General features: G+C 51.5%; 1 protein-coding gene across 3 annotated transcripts in view; it reads left to right on the top strand.

Moving 5' to 3' along the window:
• The first annotated feature begins 48 nt into the window (after window positions 1-48).
• The window catches only part of NHSL3 (NHS like 3), a 29,907-nt gene continuing 7,056 nt past the window's right edge, over window positions 49-22,899 (top strand). The window contains exon 1 of one of the 3 annotated variants that reach the window (XM_066375755.1): window positions 49-630. In XM_066375755.1, coding sequence (XP_066231852.1) covers window positions 396-630 — 235 coding nt within the window. In that variant the 5' untranslated portion in view covers window positions 49-395. Of the gene's footprint in view, window positions 631-10,697; window positions 10,905-22,899 lie in introns of those variants that run through there. The other 2 variants (XM_066375754.1, XM_066375757.1) reach the window with 2 other exon arrangements.

Consider the following 22,899-nt stretch of genomic DNA (forward strand, 5'->3'; position numbering starts at 1 on the left):
CCTGCGGACCCGCCCCGCGACCCCGCCCTCTCGTTCTGGGGCAGTCCGCGCGACTCCGGGGCTGTGGGCCGCCGAGTGTCGGCACCGGACCTCTCCCTCCTCCAGCCCCGAAGCGCCCAGGCTGGGGCGGCGGGGAGGGGCAGCAGGCAGCGCCGCTCCCGCCCCGCGGCCGCTCCCTCCCGGGCTCCTTCCCTCCGGGCGTCCCGGCGCCCCGCCCGCCGCCACCGGCCGGCCCCTCCCGCCGCGCCCGCCGCCCGCCGGCTCCTCGCTTGCTCGGGCTCCGTCGCCCAAACTTTTCTCCCGGCGCGTCTCCCGCGGCAGCCGCCCGCCGGACCCGCGCATGGGCGCCCCGCCGCAGGGGGCCTGACCCCACCGCCAGGTCGGCCAGCAGCGCCATGGCGGCGCGCGCGCCCCCCGCCGCACCTGCGGCTGAAGAGCCGGGGGGCCCTGGCGGCCCCCCGCGCAGGAAGAAGTCCCGCTCCGGCACGTCCGGCCTCCGCCGCGCCTTCAACTGGCTGCGGGGCAAGCGGCGCAAGAAGAAGGCGGCGGGGGCCGAGGGCACCGAATCGGCCGCCCCGCGGGCCAAGAAGGCGGACGACAAGGCCAGAAGAGCCAAGGGCAAAGGCCGAGGTAAGGCGTCGGGCACCTGGGCTGCGTGCGCCCTGGACGGCTCCCTGGCTGCGACCACAGTGGCTCTGCTGGGGGTCCGCGGCTTTTGGAGGGGGTTGAGCCCCTAGGCAGTGGTCCTGGGCCAGTGAAGAGCCCCAGGACTCAGTCCAAGCAACCCTATTCTTCGCTGCCTACCAGCATATATCCTAGACTCAGCCCTGCACCATTCTAAGATGGGGGACCCTTGGCTAGCTAGGGCAGGGAACCCTGGCTTAAGCAGGAAGTGCTGGCAGTCTGGCTTCTGGGACCATGAGGCAACCCCCATCCCCCAGGCTCACCCAGGTTCTGCCCTCTGCTGAGTCAGGGGGTCAGAGATTGACTCTGGCCTGGGGCCAACTGGGGAGGCTAGTGGTCCGTGGCTTTAGTGGAGGTCTCTTTGGGTCTGGAAGGTCAACACACTCAAAAGGTGTTTCAGCTGGCTAGGTGGATCTGGATTTCCAGACTCACAAAGGATCCATCATGGAGCATATGCTTTAGGTTCTTAAAAGCTAATTAGCTTTTCCCACCTGGTCCTTCTCATCACTCACCTGGGTCAAACCACAAACATCCACTTTCTGGGGTGGTAAACTCACGGATGTGAACCAACCAACCCTCTACTTCACTCCTTCTCCAACCTTGTTAGAAATATGCCTGTGTTGGATGTGTGCTTACAGATGGGGGAAACTGAGGCCCAAGTTAATTGGGAGGCTGTACCTGGGCTGGGGTGGGTACTTAAATACAACAGCTAATTTTCCTGCCTCTGGGCTCCCTTTGGTCTTATGGATAGGCAGCTGACCCATCCGAGGGAAGGCTGACCTGGCCCATCTTGCTGGGGTCACTTTTCTTTTGGCCCCTTGCTTGGTCTTCCCTTATTTACCCCTCTGCTTTTGTCTCTCATTTGAGGGGGAGGACAAGAATCACTGCAAGAGGGTGGGGCTCCCTTGGGGCTTGCTATGCTCCCAAGTCTACCTTTACTTCGATTCCAGGAAATGACGGAGTGTGCGGCCCATCCCATTCTGCCTATGTTTACCCTCCCAGTGTCCTTTAACCATCTCCTCTGGAGGAGAATTAAAGGAACACTTTAGGGATCAGGAAGAGGGTGAAAAACCTCTTGTGTGATTGCATCCAGCCTGATCTTCCTTTTGGATAGGGGCCCTGCTCCCCTGCAGCCCAGCCACAAATAGATAGGGTGCTGGGGCTAGGATGGCTGGGCGAGGTCCTGAGGGGTGTTTTAAAGGCTCTGCACTCCTTACAGGGCCTGGAGTTTGTCCCCGGGCTGCCCCACTGGGATTCAGTCTAAAGTGGTCCCTCTCTCATTCAAGAGGTCATGGGTCAGAATTGCAACAGTATGGATTGTGGTAAGATTATCAGGATTGGAGATTGGAGGCTAGTGGTTTACCCCACAGCAGTGGACCCTTTTCAGGGAGACCAGCCAGGAGGTAAGATTATCAGGATTGGAGATTGGAGGCTAGTGGTTTACCCCACGGCAGTGGACCCTTTTCAGGGAGACCAGCCAGGAGGCAAAGGCTGGAAAAGCTGACCTGCAGGTTCCTGCTTCAACAGCCTGGGTTAGAGGTCATTGGGTCAGTGGCCAGGCATCCCTATTTTGTATTTTGGTATCAGGTAGCACTGGGCTTTCGTGCAGGTCAGCCTGCTTTGAGGCCACGTGCAGGAAACACCTTCCCTGCCCCTGGCTGTTGTTTCCACTGACCTGAGGGTGGCCCCAGGTACAACTGGAGGAAGTCCTGCTCCCTTTTGCTCCAACCTCCTATTATTCAGTTGTTTCCTTGTCACCTGCCTGGCTCTACTTCTTTTCTATTTATGAAGAGAAATAAATCTGATCTCTCTAATCTCCACTGGTACTGCTGGTCTGGAAGGGAAAGCCCAAAGAAGGCTTAACTCTTTCTGGGAAAAATGTTCAAATGGAGATTGGGAAAGATAGGAGAGAAAGATACACAGAAAATTCCCGGGAGGTCGGCTTTCTGGGAAGGCCATTATCTCCCCTATCCCATTCTCTGAGCCAAAGACCCAGAAAAGCAGGTCTTGACTTCCCTAATCTGAGCCCCCTACTTTAAGATGGGAGGACTGAGTTAGGAATAGAATTTTGGGCACCTGTCCTCTCACTGCCCTGCACAGGCTTTAAAAAAAAATTATTATTATTTATTAATTTTAGTGAGAGCGGAAGGGAAGGAGAGAGAGAGAGAGAAGAGAAGAAGAGAGGAGGGGAGGGCAGGGGAGGAGAGGGGAAAAGAGGGGAAGAGAGGGGAGGAGAGGAAAGACAGGAATGTTGATCTGTTCCTATGTGTGCCCTGAACCGGGATTGAACTAGCAACCTCTGTGCTTTGGGATGATGCTGTAACAGAACCATTCGGCCAGGGCTCTTGCACAGACTTATAAAGAGAGGAAATCTGACATTTATTGATTATTCTGGATGTGCCAGGAGCCCTGTATCCATTATCTCATTTGAGCCCATTTGCAGATGAAAAAATTGAGACTCGCCCTGGCCGGTTGGCTCAGTGGTGGAGCGTTGGCCTGGCGTTCAGAGGTCCCGGGTTCGATTCCCAGCCAGGGCACACAGGAGAAGCACCAATCTGCTTCTCCACCCCTCCCCCTCTCCTTCCTCTCTGTCTCTCTCTTCCCCTCCAGCAGCCGAGGCTCTATTGGAGCAAAGATGGCCTGGGCGCTGGGGATGGCTCCTTGGCTACTGCCTCAGGCGCTAGAGTGGCTCTGGTTGCAACAGAGCGAGGCCCCGGAGGGGTAGAGCATCGCCTCCTGGTGGGCAGAGCGTTGCCCCCTGGTGGGTGTGCCGGGTGGATCCCGGTCGGGCGCATGCGGGAGTCTGTCTGTCTCTCCCCGTTTCCAGCTTCAGAAAAATACAAAAAAAAAAAAAAAATTGAGGCTCAGGGACAGTAGTGAGTGATTTACCTAAACTAGTGATTTTTCAACCGGTGTGCCACAAGAATTTTTAAAACATGCAATACTGGACTAGTTAGTCAGGGGCACTGATCTCTTTTCCCTTAGATTGTCAAATAAAAATGACAGCAGCCAACACAACAATCGCCATCCTATTTGAATGAATAAAAATTATACCTTATTTTTGTCAGATTGGCAAAAAAATTTTTTGGTGTGCCACAGCGTTTAGTAATTGGTTTATGTGAGCCATGAGATGGAAAGGGTTGAAAAATCGCTGGCCTGAACTGAGATTTGAACTTGAATCATCTGCCTTCCAAACTAGTACTGTTTTCATAACACTCCCAAGCACATGGACCTGTGAGTAAGGCTTAAAGGTCTTCTCACCCAACCTATTCTACAGATGGAAAAAGGCTCAGAGAGAAGTGAGGGGACTTGATATAGAGTGGGAAGAGTATCAGAGTCCGGAAAATGAGAGTTCAAATCCTGGCCTGGCCACTAGCAAGCCCGTGACACTGGGCAAACAATTTCTCTGTGATCTTGCTGATCCCATTACTGTCTCAGGAAAGAGAGGGGACATTGCCTTGATGGGTCTGTGACCTTTCTGTCTCTCCAAGATTCTCATAAGAGAGGATATGAAAATTATATGAAAGTGAAGTCACCATAGAAACGCAAGGGCTTGCTATTATTGTGTTTATAAGCTGAATCACCTGTGGTCTAAGGACCTAGTCTTAAAGGAATGGGCTCTGAGGCTGATTGGGCAACTCTGCTGCCTTGGTCTGCCCCCTTCAGGCTTTGAGACACAGCCAGGTTATTAACCCCACCATGCCTCAGTTTTCTTATCTGTCAAATAGAGATAATAAATCCTTTATAGGGCTGTTTCAAGAATGAAATGAAATAACACACATGCAAGTGCTTTGTGAACTGTACAGCATGGTCCAGACCAGGGGTCGGGAACCTATAGCTTGTGAGCCAGATGTGACTCTTTTGATGGCTGCCTCTGGCTCACAGACAAATCTTTAATAAAAAAAATAATGTTAAAAATATAAAACATTCTCATGTATTACAATCCATTCATTTCCTACCACTCATGTTCATGGTTGCGGGTGGCTGGAGCCAATCACAGCTGTCCTCCGGGACAACACCAAATTTTTATTGGATAATGTGTTAGGTACATGGGTCGTTGTATGGCTCTCACGGAATTACATTTTAAAATATGTGGCGTTCATGACTCTCAGCCAAAAAGGTTCCCGACCCCTGGTCCAGACAGTAGCAAGTTTCTGTGGCTGTGATGCTGAGGACTTGGCTTTAGTGAAGTTCATCCTGATCTGGGTTTGGAAAACAACTCACTTGGTTCCACCTCACATACCTGTGGTGAGAAGATTATTGAGGGGGATCCACAGAAAGTGGGGACTACCTTTGTCCAACAGGAGGATGCAGGCGTAAGAAAAGATAAACAAACAAGAGTTCATATTTTCCAGAAATATCATCTGGTCTCTAGACAAGTGTGGGGAGGAAGTGTTTCTGGGCCAGATGCCAGGACTGGAGCCCAATAATCAGGGGAGGCTTTCTGGAGAAGGTTAGCAGGGTGTGGAGGAAGGGCAGGGTGCCGGCTAATTTGAAGAAGAGAAGTAACATGAAGGTTCTGTGTGCCAGACCCCAGCCTGGCATTTTCATGAATGTTTTCCCTGTCCTCAAAACAACCTGGAAGATAGGTATTTAGTACTATTTATAGGTGAGGAAGTAGGCTCAGGGGCAAAAGTTGGTCAAGGTCACTCGGCTTCATTCATTTGAAAAAGACATATTCTTTACTATATAGTGTTAAGCACTGTTCAGGCTAATGTGAATTCCTAGGCCAAGACAGGCAAGGTCCCCACCTGCATGGAAGTGATGTTCACAGCATGGAAGTGACAGAAGCACTCAGTCTCCTACCAGATGCCACACTGTCCTAACAAAGCAATACGAGGTTGAATGTGTTTCTGACTCTGGAGAGGAGTAACTGTTGTAGTGTCCTAGGCAGGACCTGCTTTGGGGAAAGGAGTTTGTAGCCCTCCCAAAGGTTTCTCTTGGGGAATGAGTAGTAGCGGGTGGGTGGGAGTGAGAATAATGAGAATTCAGGAGCCATCCTGCCAGGCCCAGCAGATTTAACCTAAGGAACCCTGGCCACTCATGCAGGGAGAGCGGTCCTTGGCATGCAGTTGTGGAGAGACTCCTGAGATTGGCTTCTGTTCTGCTGTATGACCTGGGGCAAGTCCTGCCCTACTCTGGGCCAGTCATGCCCTGTCTAAAACAAAGATAAGAGTTTTATGGCCTCTGAGATGCTTTCTAGTTCTAGAATTCTGTGGGTTTGAGATGGGCTGCCTTAAGGAGCAAGCTGGTAGGGGCTGGCGGCACGGAGGTGGGAAAGGAGCGCTTACTTTGGTCATGGATAAGCCATGGGGACCCAGTGGCCTGGATGTCACAGGAAGGTGGATGAGGAGAGTGCAGTGAAATAGTGTCATGTCTCCCTGTTGAGGAAGAGGCCTGTGTATCATCCAATGGAGGAGTGACTTCATAGGAAGGTCTGGGTTCATCTCTTCCAGGCCCCTCTAAAGGGATGGGCATTATCTACCTTGGGTCTAGATGGAAGAGGGAGCCTCACTAGTGTACTTCACAAATACTTATTAAGTATTTAACATTAGGTATAGGTAGCTACTGTGTGCCAGACACTGTCTTGGGGATGAAGGAGAGACAAGGTCCTAGTCCACATGAACCTCACAATTTGAGGGGGGGCAGGAAAAAGGGTTGAACAATTTGAGAGGGGGCAGGAAAAAGGGTCGAGGAGTCAATTAAGGGTCAAAAAAATGTGACAAAAGGGAGCACAGTGATTCCAGGGAGAAATCAGGGATGGCTTCCCCGAGGAGGTGACATGTGAACTAAAAATGGAAGGATGAGGAGAAGCTGGGGTTGAGGGATTTGCAGCACTGGAATCAGGCAAGGCATTTGCTGGGGACTGGGACCAGCTGGCTGTCTGGATCCTGTGGGATGCAGAATTCACCGTACCTCACCGTTCTGAACACCGTGAGGGAGAAGCGGGGTTGACTGTCATTTCCCTCAGCCTAGCACTGGGCCTGCTGCTAAGTGGCTTTGGGTGATACATGGGTGATCTGATATGGGCTCCCAGTGCATACACATCTTTGGAACTTAGACTGTCAGAATTGATGGCCTGAAATGTCACAGGGAGCCTGCATGGCACATGCAGGTAGGTAGCTGAGGCCCAAAGGAGGAAGTGACTTGCTCAAGGTCATAGAGCCAGCCAGCATTAGAGGCTGAACAGGAGCCCACACCTGTTCAGACTTCAAATGGAAAAATCCTGTCCCAGAGAGGTGCCTCTAGCAAGGGTGGGATGAGATGAGCAGGAAGGTGAGACCAAGAAGGCCCCATGCCCTCCCTTACCTCCGAACACCTTCCGGACTGGTTCCAGCTGCCTGTCCCTCCTTGTGGAGGCTCTGAATCTGCATCTGTGGCACACATCCCAGCATTCTCCTGGAAATCCCCTCAGGCTGGGGGCCCCTCCCCCCAGTAGTCTCTTCCTCTCCTGCCCCTGAAGCAGGGCTGCCAGCAAGATTTCCTGAACTGGGGTGGTTAAATACTGTAGTCAGAAAAATCTACACCCTTGTCAGCAGCGGGCAGAGAGGGAGCCTCCCCTCACCCACTTGCTCCTTGGAAATCCCCCTCTCCCCAAATCCTGAAAGCTGTCTCAGCTGCTCCTGGCTTGTCACATGCTGCCGAAAACTAATGAGAGGAGGCATTGTCTATCATGTGGGCCACAGTGAATGTGGAGGGTGGGGAGGGCAGGTATACATACCTCTACCTTTCATATGCAGACCCCACGGCCATCTCTAGCCCTTGGCTGCTCCGGGAAGGAAGCAGGTAAAAACAGATTTATTGGCAGGAGGAGGAAATCTTTGTCCATCTCCCCAATTATTACATTCCACCATACTTGATACTCTTATGTCCACTGTCCTCGGGCTGGTTCATCCAAGGCTGTCAGCTCTGCTCACAGGGTGCCCGACTCTGTGCTTGGCATAGAGGGGAGACAGCTCAGCTTGCAAAGGGGTTAAACCTCAAATCTTCTGGCAAAATGCATGATTCCCAGTGGCTACTAGTGGGGTCTGCTCCCAAGTAGGGTCTCTTGCCTGCTTAGGACACCCTCTCCAAGCCTTTAGCCAGGCAAGGCCTTCACCACCATTCTCCAAGAAGGTCATCAGGCACTCAGGCTAAGCATTGTGGTTCCAGGAGTTCTGGTGCATTTGCCTTCCACGCCACCTTCCCACCAGTCCCACGCCAGGCTCTCCCATGCTCTTGTCTATGGACAGTACTCTTCCTGCAGGATCTGGAGCTAGCACAACCTTTGTAGTGAAAGGGTGTAAGGCTGGGAGAGTACCCTGGACTCTCCTGCTCATGCGTCTTCACTTCCACCAGTGCGTAAGTGCCATTGTCACCACCTCCTCCAGTACGGAAGCCCTACCGTCTCCACCTCCACCAGTTTCTGTTCAACACATACGGCACACTTATTGTGTGCCAGACACGAGGCTGAGCCTGGAGTTACGAAGAGAAGGGAGACTATCACTGCCCTTGAAGAACTTGTTTTCTGGTTGAGACAAGTGCTGAGGAGTCCTGAGCTGTGATCATCAGGTCTATATCAGCAGGCAGCACTAAGGCCTGCCCATAGGAGCACAGAGAACTGAGCTGGGGGAGGAGGGCGTGCAAGGAAAACTTCATGGAGCAGTAGACTGCAGAGCAGGGCCTTGAGGATAACAAGGACTATTCCAGGCAAAGGTGGAAGAAGGAGCATATGTGAAGGCATGGAGGTGTGTACTGGGGAGGGGCAAGCAGTTTTGTGTAGCTGGAGTTCTGAGAATAAGAGGGGTGTGGTTGGAGATGAGGTTAACTGGTAGGTGGGGGCAGCTCCTGCACAGCCTCCGTGAAAGCCAAGGCACTGGCTATGCAGACACCAAGGCTCTTTGCATATCTGTCCTCATGCAATTCATGCTGAGGGATCTGGACTTTAACCTTGAATGTTCTCTCTGCTTCCCCACGCCACCTTTCCCCTAATGGGCTCCCATTCCCCTTATGGGCATCTATCTATAAGTTAAGGGAACTGGGCTAGCAGATCTCTAAGGCAGTGGTTGGCAAATGGCAGCTTGCAAGCCACTTGCGGCTCTTTGGCCCCTTGAGTGTGGCTCTTCCACAAAATACCACGTGTGGGCGCAAAGGCCAGCTTAGGAGTACCCTAATTAAGTTAATAACAATGTACCTACCTATATAGTTTAAGTTTAAAAAATTTGGCTCTCAAAAGAAATTTCAGTTGTTGTACTGTTGATATTTGGCTCACTTGACTAATGAGTTTGCTGACCACTGACCTAAGGTCTCTTCTAGCTTTGACACTAGGACCCTCTTCTTCTTGCAAAGCAGAGAGCCTTGTGCATACAGCTTGGTATACACTGTATGTTCAATATATATTTTATAGATGAATGAATGAAATACAACCCCTCAGAGATTGCACTGTTGTCAGCCTCAGATTCTTAGCAAGAGATGCACGTGAGAGAGGGGGGTGGGGAGAATACCTTTGACTCTCTCATTTTGCATATAAGGGACAGGATGTTCTGGAGCCACTGGGCATAAGAGGCAGCATGGTATAATGGAGGGGCTTGCCCAGGTGGCAGAAAGGATGAGCTGAGCCATATGGGGATGAGAACGGAAGGCTCTGGACTCCCAGCCCAGCGTTCTCTCTGCTACACCATGCTGTCACTAGTTGGAGAGACAGGGCAGAGTGATGGTAAAGGAGAGTCGTTTCCCAGACTGTGGGGCTCTGGGAAGGTCCCTGGGCATGCACAAGGGTTCTTGTGAGGACACAGTGGTGGGGGCGGCCTGGCAGGATTTTAGAAGAGGTGAAGCTTGGCCTGGGGTTGAAAAACAAAGACTTGTATAAGGGGAGATGCGTGAGAGGCATACAGCTCCACCAGTGTACACAGACGTGGTTGGTTTCACATATGTCTACCTACTGTAGTTTTCATTACTTCAACTCAAACACACACAAATGTAGGTATGGGTATACACTCAATAAACATAATTGCACAGTCATACCGATACATAAAAAGCACATGCAATTAAACAATTTATAGATAAACATATTTACACTGACATGCACACAGGCAGGTTGTTACATACTCAGATACATAAAACCAGTGATTTCTAGCTACCCTGATAGAGACAGTCACAATTACATAGGCAGATACAAAAAAAACGCACATCTGGACATCTGAAAACAGACTGAATGATGTGGATATAGGCACACAGTCACAGAGATGATTACATAGAGAGGAAACCATATGTTTAGGGTCACAGATTTATACATAAGTATTGTACTACACAGCCACATTCAAGCACATAGTTACAAATGCCCAATTACATGCCCTTCTTTAAGGTCATGCAGGGGCATAAATAAGCTGGAGGAGTTGTAGCACACAGCAGTGGGCATTGGTTGGTCTGAGTCTGAATCCTAGCTTAATGCTGTTTGACTTTGGATTAGTCAATTGACTTCAAGGAACCTCAATTTCCCCATCAGTAAAATGGGAATGATAAAAAGTACCCACCTTACATAACTGTTTTGTGGATGAAATGAAGTAATGCATGAAAGCAGTTACACAGTGCCTGGCACATAGTACACACTATATAAAAGGGTACTACTATTATTTTTTTTAACACTATTAGTACAGAAATGCAGTCAGATCCACACATTTCTACACACAGGCACAGGCAGGAGATACACACACAGACACGTGACACTCACGATGTGGTGTTTGGTGGGCCATAGTAGCTGGAGGGCTCCAGACAGGAGCCCGGTTCCTAGTTATCTCAGTTCCACTGCAGTCTTCCTATTGGTGGCCCCTGGACTGGGAGAGCAAGCTACCCGCCTGCCTCACCTGGACTGGCCATGCCTTTCCCAGAGCGTTCTGGGCGGGGCGGTTCAGCTGGTCTCCCTGGTCCTGGGGGGCGGAGCCTATGGGATGCGCGCCAGGCCCCACCCCTCCGCCTGCCCCGCCTCTGGCCCAGCCATTGGCCGCAGGGCCAGGGGGCGTGGTGGAGCTGGGGCTGGGGGCGCCTGCGGTGGCCACCCGCGCGTCTCTCTGCCTGCCTCCCGGGGCTGCGGGCCCGGCGGCGCGGCTGGTTGGGCTGTGCTTGGGTTCCCTTGCCGGCTCCCGCGCCCGCCATGGGTAACTCACACCACAAGAGGAAGGCCCCCAGCGGTCCCCGGGCCCGCAGCTTCTGGCGGTTCGGGAGGTCGGCGAAGCAGCCGGCAGGTAGGGGCCGGGAGTGGGGGCGGGGCAGGCGGGGAGGAGGGTCTTCCTGCCGCAGCGGCCGCCACCGCTGCTGCCCCCTCCCGGGGCTTGGAGGGTGTGAGTTTTGGGGGCCGGGTATTCCCCGCACGGACCCTACTCTTCACATGCACACAGACACATGTACACACGAATACCCATGGGCAGGCACATGTACATGTTAACAATTTACACAGTCACACACACAACACCCACTCAGATATATGGATGTGCAGACACAAAATCACATACACGTTTACACTCACACCGTCGCTGTAGCACGCATAGATCCTGAGACAGTGGCACATATATCTATATACACGGTTTACACAGACACATGAACTACATCACACAGATTCAGACACACAGTCGCACACACATTAGTCATGTAGATACAGTTTCCCAACGTGTTAGGCACACAGATGTACACACAGGTCCAAAACTGCACAACCAACCAGACTCACACTCAGGATTAAAGACAGACCCTAAGGCAGGCGCGCGCGCGCGCGCGCACACACACACACACACACACACACACACACACACACTTGTTTCCCAAGCTTTAGCCCCCAACAGGCTGAAAGTTTGCAGAAGGGAGGGGAGACAAAGGTGAAGAGGAGAAGCAGGAAACTAGGGGCTGGAGGCTCAGGGCCATCTCCATCTGGCGTGATCAGGAGTCGTGATCGGGAGTCGGACTGGTTCTCTGGGCTCTCTCCCCACCCCCGCGCTGGCCGCTGCGCCTTTCAGTGTCCCCTTCCCCCCACCCCGCGGTCCCCGTGGTCGCTGTCGCATCTCCCCCTTTTCAGTGCAGCCACCGAGCTGGAACATAGCCTTTCCCAGTGTGCTGCGGGATCCCTCCTCGGGTCACATTCCAGCCTCCAAGTGGGGGGAGGAGGGAAGAATGGGGAAAGTCTCCCACCCCTGAGCTGGAATATGGGAGCCTTGGTTTCTCCCAGTGGGTGCGGCAGTTGGGTATCCCCTAGAGTCCCAAAGGGTGCTGGAGGAGGGGCTATTAAAGGTGCCTAGTTCCCTGACCTGGTGAATTCAGAGATTGGGTAGGGGTGGGATAGTGGATTCACCCACCCACATATCCCCCCCCCCCCTACTCTCCCAGGAAGATAAGGGGTCTCTAACAAAGGCAGGTATGAGCTGGTCTTTGGGCAAGAGAATCCTGGAGAAGGGTGGTGGGGGCCTCCTCTGCTGTGGCGGGAGAATCCACCCATTGCTTCCCAGGATGGCCCACATTCCTAGAGGTTCTGAACTGAGCCTGATGATCTCATCCCTCCACGCAGGGGGCCATGAAAAGAGCCTGGGCTGGGAATTTGGGGGTCTGGGTTCTCAGTGTGGCTCTGGTATGGACTCTGGTGACCTTGAGCAGATTGTTTTCACTTCTCTGGACCTACCTGGCTTCTATGGGGGGTGTCTATATTTGAAATTAGGGGGGCTTAGCTTAGGTGACTTCCTGAGACTCGTACACTGCGGCTGGCCATTTTATGGGTAAAGAGACTGAGGTCTAGAGAAGGTGTACTTATCCAAGGTCATTTACCTGCTCTGGTTTGAAGATTAGTCATGATATTCAAAACAATAGTAGGAAAAGGGTTAAGTTCTGGTAGGCACTCTGAGGCTTCCTCAGAAGGTGGGTTGATGAGAGACTCCAGGACTTGCTAGTAGTCGCCCAGTCTCAGCAATTCTGAAATCCAGGCTCTGCTCACCTGTCTCTCTTGGGATCTGCATTGGGGGTGTAGGGCTGGGAGTAGGCCTGGGGCTCTTCATCTGCCCTCCCATGGCCACTCTAAACTGATGGTTTCCTGAGAACCAACTGTGGGTCCAGACTTGTGACCATTTGTGGTGGGGAGAGAGAGATTAAGAGCTGTGTTTACAGTCTCCTGCCCACTGGCCCTGAAGGTAGAGGTCAGTTGCTCTTCCTGCTGTAGCTCAAGGGTCAATGAAGCTGTAAGGTGTTCCTGCAAAACCAATACAATGTCAGGGCAACACATAAGAAGTGTGGGGCCTGGGAAATATTTTCTGCCGTAATATCAAAAGGCTTTTGGGTTGGGATCAGTTTTAGAGAACTGGGGAAATGGTCTTAATTTGGTCTTTGAAGTAACTGCAGGGTTGGAATTAGTCCTGAATTGTTGGTTAAAGAGAGATATGTTTCATCTCAGGGATATGGTTGGGAGCAAAGGTGTGTGTAGTTGAGACTGAGTATGGAGGTTGGAGAGAAACGTAGTTGAGTCGTTTTCCTTGTGTCTGGAAGAAGGAGTTCTACTGTGAATGCAAACTTCAACCCCTTTGGTTTTACTTGTGCAGAGGATTCTAAGGCTCATTGTTACAGGCCCAGGTATGGAACTGGGACTTGAGTACTTGAGTGCTTATCCATTTGATTAGTCTGGGAGAAGATGAGGGAAAGAAGTCAAGGCAGGTAGATAAGGCTGGAGTCTACAGGCCATAGGGAGCTAGTGAAGGTGTTTGAGTAAGGGAGGAGCCTGTGAAAGTGGTGTGTTAGGAAGATGGCTCTGGGTGCGGGCAGGTGCAAGGCAGGGCAGGCTGGCGGGTGGGGTGGTGAGAGTGGAAGCTCGGAAAGCAGTCAGGAGGCTGTTGCAGTAATCCAGGGGAGAGGTGATGAGGTGAGGGTTAGGGACGGGGTGGGGGCTGTGGGAGTGGAGAGGAGTGGCAGCTGCAGAGACACTGTGGAGGAGGTGACAGAAGTGCTAGGACCTGGGAGTAATCGTGTTGGGAGTAGGGGCCACAGAAGGCTGTGGAGGCCCTGTGCTTGAGGCTGCTTGGCTGGGGGATAGATGGAGAGATAAAAATGAGGCCCTTGCCTGACCTGTGGTGGAGCAGTGGATAAAGCATCGGCCTGGAAATGCTGAGGTTGCCGGTTCGAAACCCTGGGCTTGCCTGGTCAAGGCACATATGGGAATTGATGCTTCCTGCTCCTCCCCCTTCTCTCTCTCTCTCTCTCTCTCCTCTCTAAAAATGAATAAATAAAAAAAAATGAGGCCCTATGTTAAACTTTTTACATCAATTCACTTGTCCTCCAGTAAGTAGTCTTTTAGGCTAGAAACTATTATTCCCATTTTACAGATGAGGAAGCTGGAGCTCAGAGAAGTGAAGTTACTTGCCCAAGGCTACTTACTTAGCAAGGAGGTGGCTGAATCTGGATTCTAACCCAAGCCTGTCAGAGTCCTAAGCCAGAATCCTAAGCCTATGCCCTTACTCTGTTTAGGGATAGATGGGTTTCCTCTTATGATTGAGGGGCCTGCAGCTCCTCTTGGCAAAGAAAGCCTGAGGCCATGGGGGATTTGGACTCTGAGCACAAGTGGAGGAAACACCTTTGGGGGGGGCAGGTTAAGGACTAAATATGGAAGCCCCCAGGACTGAGAGGGAGCAGGTGGTAAGGTGGGAGGGAAGACTGAGATTGCAGGAAGGGTTGCTCCCATGGATCTAAGGCCCTCAGACCAGAGAAGAGGGAGAGAGGGTGGAGAGGAGAGGCCTCCTCACTGCTGGAAAGACACTGTAACCTGATGGGACTGACCAACCCAACCCTCCCCTCCCCAGGCTGCTGTGTACTTGGTCCTGGACAGTTTGGGGGATTGGTGGAAGAATGAGATTGGGACTTCAGGGAGTATCCCCTTTTCCCACTGCCCTCCTTGTCCCATGCATTGTCCTGTTAGTTTCCACATGGCCCTCCTCTTGGTAGGATTTGTCATTCCCATTGTGGAGATGAAGAGATTGAGGGAATGACCAAGTCTTTGGAGTCAGACCATCGGAAATTCTTTTCATCCCTGTGAATACCAGGGGTCTTTAGTAGGTCCCACAGCTGGGAGAAGGCCTGCTCCTCCTACCCACCCTCCTCCGTCCAGCTTCTCCTTGTCTCCTCCCCTTTCCTGGGGGGTGACTTGTGACCAACTGTATGTCTGAACTTGTGTGTGGGAGCCTTGGGTTTCCCTCTCTTCCTATCTCTGAGGGATCTGAGATAAGCTGAACCCCACTGCTGCCCCAGGCCCTGACTCAAAGTGAGGAACCACTGCCTACCTTCTAGGAGCAGGTCCTACATAGTGTGGGCTCCTCAGAGAGCATTTCTCCAACCCTCCCACCTCACAGATGAAGAAACCGGGAGAGAAAAGGGTGGTGCCTGGTTCCAGATCATGCTGCAAGTGAAGGGCAGTGAAACTTCAAACCTAGGACCCCTAACTCCCAGGGCAGGGGGATATCTGGTCTGGGCCTGAATTATTCTCTTCCCTTCCAAATGGGGGTCGTCAGGGCTGCCAGATAGGGCGAAGTCACTGAGGGCCTGATACGGAGCTTATGTTAAGTGTCCCTTATCAGACTTTATTTTAATGGTCCTTAACTCCACTTCAGATTTGAAGAGAACTCTGGAAGTGAAGTAGATGACAGAGGAGGTCTTGGGCATCATGAAAACATAATTTTCCAGCCAATCAGAGGGCTCAGATCCTGACTCTGCTATTTCTGGCTGTGTGACCTTGGGCAAGTCACTGACCCTTGGGGAGTGCCTCTGTATAATGAGGGTGATTTAGTGAGACCATGCACGTCTCAATTAATTGGCACTTTATAACTGCTAGTTTATTATCTTTGTGTTGTAAGTGGAGATGCAGAAGGGCTGGAGAGGGCCCTTTACCCCATACTGGGAGAGGCAGAGGCTCTCTCTGACAGTATTTTGTATTTACACTTGGTTACATGGCTTTAACTTTCCCAGGCAATATGTGAGGTGGGTTAGTCCCACTTTATAGATGAGGAAACTGAGGCCCGGAGAGACTGATTCATTTTTCCAGGGCCTGGAAGCCAGACCTCTTGACTCCTAGCCTTTTTCTCTCCTGGCTTTACAGTGGCTGAATATAGGGCTCCCCTGCATTTGTATGAGGAGAATCATGCCTTGAAGGAACAAAGGAAAGGGCTTTGGAAAGTCAGGATTGCTCCCTGGCTGAAAGAGATTATTATATCATTGTTGGGAGCAGATTCTTACCCGGAAACTCATTATGACATTTATTAATATTATTGTAGCTAATTCCTCCCTACACTACTGCTGTTCCCCTAGGCACCTGTGGGATGCCTCCCTTCCCTGTCTAGGGCACTCCCTGCCCCCCAATATTTACCTTAGAACCGGCCTGTCAGCTCTGCCCCTGCTGGGGTGGGGCTTCCCACTGAGGGAAGGAAGGAGGGGATTCCCCTTCTGCAGAGGTAGGGTGCAGAGCTCCCCATCTTTGGGCACAGACCCAGGTTGTGTTCTCTGACCCCTTAAATTCTTCAGATTTAGGATTGCTAAGGTGTTTGGAGTGAGACCCAGGTTTGAATGTGGGCTGGGCCACTTCCTGGTTGGGTGACCTTGAGTAAATCACTTTCCCTGGTGCCACCTCTTGCTCATTTATAAAAAGGAAATTATCACAGGTACCTTTCAGGTTTCTTGTTTGCTGTTACACGAGACTCTGGAAGAGAAAGTGTTTTGAAAACTGTAAGAGTGCCTCCACTTGAAAGTTTTTATGGTCATTTCTCTTTGTCTTGCTGCTAAGAGAGTAGAATCTACATATGCTTTGGGTTCTGTTCCCAAGGGAAGGCCCCACCCCCTTGGGCCTTGACTGCCCATGGCACAGCAAGGGGTTGAGACTTAAAGCCTCTGACCACCTTGAATCCTGGCTCCTGGGCTGGCCATCGGCACAGTCAGAATGAGGAGCAGCGGGTGTGTGGAGGGAGGGGGACAAGGTCAGGCCAGGAGGGTTCCAGCTCCCCAGCGAGGCCACCTGGGCCTCTGTGCCCGCCCCCCTCATTCCTCTCCCCTGAGTCAGGCCTGCCTGGCTGTGGGCGTGCCACCACCCCCGCCTCTTGCTCTGGAATGGGGCAGGTTGAGGCCTCACCCCATGGAGGATGTTGCCAAGACAGTGTGTACACATGCGCACAATGTGCATGTGGCCTTGGGAGCTGGGGCTTCCTCCCCCTTTCCTCCCTGTCCCCAGGCTCAGGAAAGCCCCAGAGTGGTGGGTACATATACGTACCTTCATGTACACACAGCTACCTGACAGGGCCCTGTGTGAGTCTACAGTCCAACTTATGCATGAAGAGTGGCTTAAGTGTGCCTTGTGGACTAGCACCACCTGTGGGATTGGCCCCAGTGGGACATTTTGGAAGTGTGTGCCCACCTGCCTCTGCTGGTGGACTGGATATAAGCTCATGAATTTGCATGTGTGCGTCTTGGTGTGCCCTGTGTGTTTGCATGGCGAGAAGCAAGGTGTCTTCTCAGATCCCAGAAACCTTCTTCTTCAAGCAGGTAGAGGAGGAGGGGAGACTTAGGCTGCACCTCTGGGATCCTGGAGCAAAAGGACCTGGAACAGGGATTCTTAAGTGTGCGCTTGGCAAAGGGTCTTCCACTTTCTGGGCCTGGCTTTGTGTGAGGTACCTGCCCTCCACCTGAGATTCGGGTTCCTGAGCCCTTGCCCTAGCAAGCCACAGGTGTGTAGACCTGTGTCTGGGGTGGCTCAGAGAGGCCTCAGGCTCTGGCCAAGCTGTGGGTAGGTGAAGGGAGGGGTGTTGCTGGGGCAACCAGGCCTTATCTGAGAGTGAGAGCCTTGGATCTGGCTGGGGAATTTGCAGCTATGGCCGTGACTCTCAGCTGTGGGTCTGGGACCTTGAGGAACTGATGTGCTCTCATTCTTTTCTTAGTAGGAGCTCTGCCCTTTGTTTACCTGGTTAGGAGGAAGCTGAGGATGACTATGTCCTGCGTGGTTAAAGGTTCCAGTTTTGGAGCCAGCCTGAGTTTGAGCCTGAGCCAGTCACGTAGCTCTCTGAGCCTTACAGTTCATGATCAATTACTGGAGACTGTCTTCTCGTACTCCCCTCAAAGGGCAGTTGTTGTAAGATCCATGAGGGCAGAGACTCTGCCTTCCACCAGCACCTGGCATGGTGCCTGGCATGAATAAATCACTCTGCAAGTGTTGGTCTACTGCTCTTTTTTGGTTGAGTGGGACTAACAAGAGGGGTGGATGGGTCTGGCCTAAGAGAGAGGGAAGAGAGAAGTACGATAAGTTAAGAAGGGAGATAAGTTTGTAGCTGACACAGTGGACAGAGAGAGCATGGCTTTTGGATTCAGGTTGTCCTGAGTGCAAAAGCTACTGTGCCATTTACTAGCTTTATAATGCTTGCCCTCTCAGGTATCTATTGCCTTATCTGCAAAATGAGGATTAAAGTGCCAACTTCTTAGGCTTGTTTAGATTTCAATGATTTGTGGATATAGACTATCTAGCTCTACAGAATTTTGTTTTCCAGAGAGCAAGAGTGCAGACATCTGCTTGAGTGGTCCCTGAAAGGTGGGGCAGCAAAGGGTGAAGGGGCTGCAGAGGGGTTTTGGTGCGTGCGCATGCGAGCCACTGTGAATTCATAGGTCCCTAGGAATCCAGAGAGCAGTGCTGTGGAAAGGGGATGTCTCAGGCAAGTTTGGGGTGGGGACAGGTGGCACTTTATAGTTAACAGACTTTCTCTTCCATGGTTTTCCTTTTGGTTGCTAGGGGGATCTCTTTTAACATGGTCATTATCCAGCTTGACCTTCATTTTTATTGACCAACCTCTTGGGGCTCTGAATAAAATTCAGGCTCGGCCTGCCGATGGGGCCCTACCAGATCCGGCTCCTGGCCTCCTCTCCCCTCCTGCCATTCTCTCACCTCCTACCATACTGGCCTCTGTTCTGGGAAACCCCGTTGCTCCTGCCTCAGGGTCTTTATATCAGTACTTGCCCATGACCTTCTCTAGAAGGGACTATACTTTTGTTGACTGGCTCCTTCTCATTCCTTTTTTTTTTCCTTTTCATTCTGTAAGTCTCAGTTCCAATGGTTTTTCTTTGGAGATTTCTTGATGTCCCCTAAAGGCACCCCCCCTCCTGTCACAGTTCCCAGTCTTCACTATCTAAAATTATGTTGTTAGCTCTGGCCAGGTAGCTCAGTTGGTTAGAGTGTTGTCCCAATATGCCAAGGTTGTGGGTTCATTCCCCGGTCAGGGCACATACAAGAATCAACCAATGAATTAATGAATAATGGAAGAACAAATTGATGTTTCTCTGTCTCTAAAAGTATCAATAATTTAAAATACCTTTTTTTTTTCTTAAGTGAAAAGTGGGGAGGCAGAGAGACAGACTCCTGCATGCATCCCAACCAGGATCTACCTGGCAAGCCTCTACCAGGCAATGCTCTGCCCATGTGGGGCTGTTGTTTCGTTGCTCAGCAACCAAGCTATTTTAGCATCTGAGCCTAGGCTGTGGAGCCATCCTCAGTACCTGGGGCTAACTTGCTCCAACTGAGCCATGGCTGTGGGAGGGGAAGAAAGAGATAAAGAGAGTGAAGGGAGAGGGGGAAGGGTAGAGAAGCAGATGGTTGCTTCTCCTGTGTGCCCTGATTGGAAATCGAATCCTAGACATCACGTGCCAGGCCGATGCTCTACCACTGAGCCAACCGGCCAGAGCCTAAAAATATCTTACAGCCTGACCAGGCAGTGGCACAGTGGATAGAACATTGTTCTGGGATGCAGAGGACCCAGGTTCGAAACCCCGAGGTCACTGGCTTGAGCATGGGCTCATCTAGCTTGAGCATGAGGTCACCAGCTTGAGTGTGAGGTTACTGGCTTGAGCGTGGAATCATAGACATGACCCGTGGCCGCTGGCTTGAGCAAGGGGTTACTGGCTCAGCTGGAGTGCCCTGGTCAAGGCAGGTATGAGAAAGCAATCAATGAACAACTAAGGTGCTGCAACAAAGAATTGATACTTCTCATCTCTCTTCCTTCCTGTCTGTCCCTCTCTCTGTCGCCAATATATATAAGGTCTACTGGAAAGTTCTGTCCGTTTTTGGAATAAAACAAAATACAAATTTTTCTTACCGTCAATAAACTTTATTAAATAATATAATTGCCATTATTATTAATGATTTCTTGCCAGCGTGAGGGCAATTTGTATATCCCATTTTTGAAAAATGTTTTATCTTTTGATGTGAAAAATTGAACCAGTGCTTGTTTGATATCTTCTTTCATTTTTGAATTTTTTGCCCTTCAAAAAATTTTGTAAGGACAAAAACAAGTGATAGTCGGAGGGTGCTAAGTCCGGAGAATATGGTGGATGCGACAGACATGCTTCTGTAGCATTTCTTCCTTGTTGAAATTCGTAAAAATTACAATGGCATAAATGAACTTTATCAGTAGCCATGAGTACACTATCGCTTCACACATAAGACTAATGTGAATCAACTTTTAGTTAATTTGCTACGTCAGTATGTATATATTAAGTGATAAAAATAGGCACACATGCGCCAAATATGTGCTTACGTGTCGAAACTTGTGATAGAAACGGACAGAACTTTCTGGTAGACCATATATATATATATGGTACCTTGAGATACAAACAGACTTTTTTTTTAAGATACGAGCTGTGACTCAGTTTGTATTTTTGTTCGAGATCAGAGCAAAATTCCGAGATACGAGTCATGATTCGGGAAGCTGCCGCTAGTTGGCGCGTTGGCGTATGGGTCCAGAATTGGCAGTTTGATATGAGTTGACTGACTTATGAGCTCGGTTACAGAATGAATTAAATTCGTATCTCAAGGTACCACTGTATCTTATAAAGAAGAGTTATTATCTTTGTTTTTATATGAGGTCATGACTTGGGTGTGTAATGGGGCTGGATTTGAACCTGGACCTGACTTCCCTCACCTAGGAGCTGTTTCTTAGCTAATTCTCTTCTCCCTGCCTGGTGATCCAGCAGAGTCACTGAGTCACAGAGTGAGGCCAATGGGAAGAATCTTGGGCTGGAGGAGCAGGAGGTCTGCACTGCAGGCCTGCCTCTGCTGTGTGACCTTAGAGAGTTTTCAGTGCTTCTCTGGGCTGCTGATGTCACATTACCAAAGTGGGAAGGAAGTCCTTTGGAAAATGTGGGGCTGAACATACACATAAGGGTTACCACCAGCCCATGTGATTCCACTCTGGGCATCTCCCTGGCTTTCTAGTATTGTGTCCTGGGCTGGCTCCCATCTTTTCAGGGGTCTCTGTCAACACCCTTGCTATCCCCTCAGGTGCCAACCCCACAGGCAATTCTGATCTGCCTGTCTGCTCCTTGCGCTGAACTACTTCCCCAGGGAATTAGCCCCACCAACCAGGAGGGCCTGGGGCGGGCACCATGCCAAGACTAGTCTAGTGGCTCCTCCACCTACCATCTGGCAGCTGGGAGCCCTGCCGCAGCTTTGGCTCCTGTCTATTTAGAAAAGAACTTGGGGACAGGGTTGGTGGTCTGCCTCTGGAATTGAGTATCTGCAGCCATTCTAGTCATACTGACCACCAGAGCCAAACACTCACTCACAGGCCTGGCCTTCTAAGAGGGTTCCCTGCCCTTGCATTCTACTTGAGGGGCGGGGTCGATAGAGGGGCGGGACCAGTGGCGAAGATGGGAGGAGGACCTGGAGAGCGGCCCCTCCCCCTCCTCTGCCTGGATCTGGCGCTCTGCAGCTGGGCGTGCTTGGCTGACCCATCTCTTAGTACTGGGTTGTGGTGAACGCATCACCTGGCGTTCTGGGGAGGTCCGGATAGGGACGGTGTGTCTGAGTGGTCCCTGCAGTCATGGTGGTGTTCCTGGGCCGCCACCTCCCAGCGCTCCTCGGTCTCTTTAAGAAGAAGGGTGAGTGGGTGTGGCTGGGTGAGGAGAAAGGAGGGATCCCCGCACCTCCATTTGCCAGACCCTCATGTAGAATGGGATAAGGCCACGGAAGAGTAATGGATGAGGGGTGGGGGTCTTTGAGGAGGCCATACTCCCCTGTCCCCTGCCGTGCCTTTGTCCAGCAGCTTTGCTACTGCCTTTGTCTGGGCTCTGCTTGTAGTTGGGAGGATGGATCCAGATGTTTCTGACCTTGAAGCCTGCAGCCTTGGGGCAACTGCCTCCCTCCAGGGATACCTACACTTTACTGGGTGCATCCCAATACCTTGGTTCCAAGAGGAGGGGCACTCCCTCCTGGGTCAGTGTGACTGGGAGGAAAGAATGTGGGGAGCAGAGCAGAGGGGAAAGCATTACAACTGGAAGTTGGGGAGCATGATCAGCAAAATTCGGTTTAGAGGACAGGGGTGAAGTTTTGGAAGGAGGGACCTATGCCCACTTTTCACTGGAACTGGGCTCTCAGGCCTGGAGTAAGAGGTGGGGGCCAGAGTTCATTGCCCTTTTTGGAGGCCAGAGGGGCCTCAGTTAGAATGTGATCCAGGAATCCCCTCTGGGAACCTGGAATTTAGTCCTGGAGTTTGGTTGGATTCGGATTTGCTGGGTGACCTTAGGCAAGAGCTTTTCTCTTTGAGCCTGTTTTTCAATCTGTAAAATCGGAATTGGGATTGGGTGCAAGGATCACTGAGACCTCTAGCTCTGACCTGGTGGGGTTCCTGTGGGTTCCGTGGGCAGGAGCTAGCTGTTGAAGATGGGCTGGGGAGGGCAGGTGTCTGAATTAAAAGCCCTGATCCCCCCCTCTGGGCGTGGCCCTTTAAAGGGATTGTTTTGTTCCTGCTCCTCTACAAGGTGCTGCCAAGGTCACATGACCCTCCCAGTGCGTATGCTTGTGATACGGGTTCTATTTAAAGGGGGGTTAGGGCTGCAAAGTGCTGACACAGCCCCCCATTCTCAGGATTAGATGACAAACTTCCCAGTGGGCAGGGCCTGTAACAGGATCATTTGTAATGGATCTCTGGCTCCTCTGCAGGGGAGGGGCCTCCAGGAGAGGGGGATACCTGGGAACTGTTCTCCCAAGAGAGGCTGGAGCTTCCTTTTCTAGGGGTGTAGGATCCTGGGTAGGTCCCTCTTCTCCCCTACCTTGTTTATTCTCCCACTGGAGGACAGCCACATGGGTGAGTAGGGGACCCAAGAGGCCATATTCTTGGTTTCTCCCTCTCCTCCAAGACTTCTTGTTAATCTGGTTATGACCCTTCTAGCCTTCATCTCTTTCCAGTGTCCCATGGTCTCTTC

This window comes from Saccopteryx leptura, chromosome 3, assembly GCF_036850995.1.
Source record: "Saccopteryx leptura isolate mSacLep1 chromosome 3, mSacLep1_pri_phased_curated, whole genome shotgun sequence".
Lineage (NCBI taxonomy): Eukaryota > Metazoa > Chordata > Mammalia > Chiroptera > Emballonuridae > Saccopteryx > Saccopteryx leptura.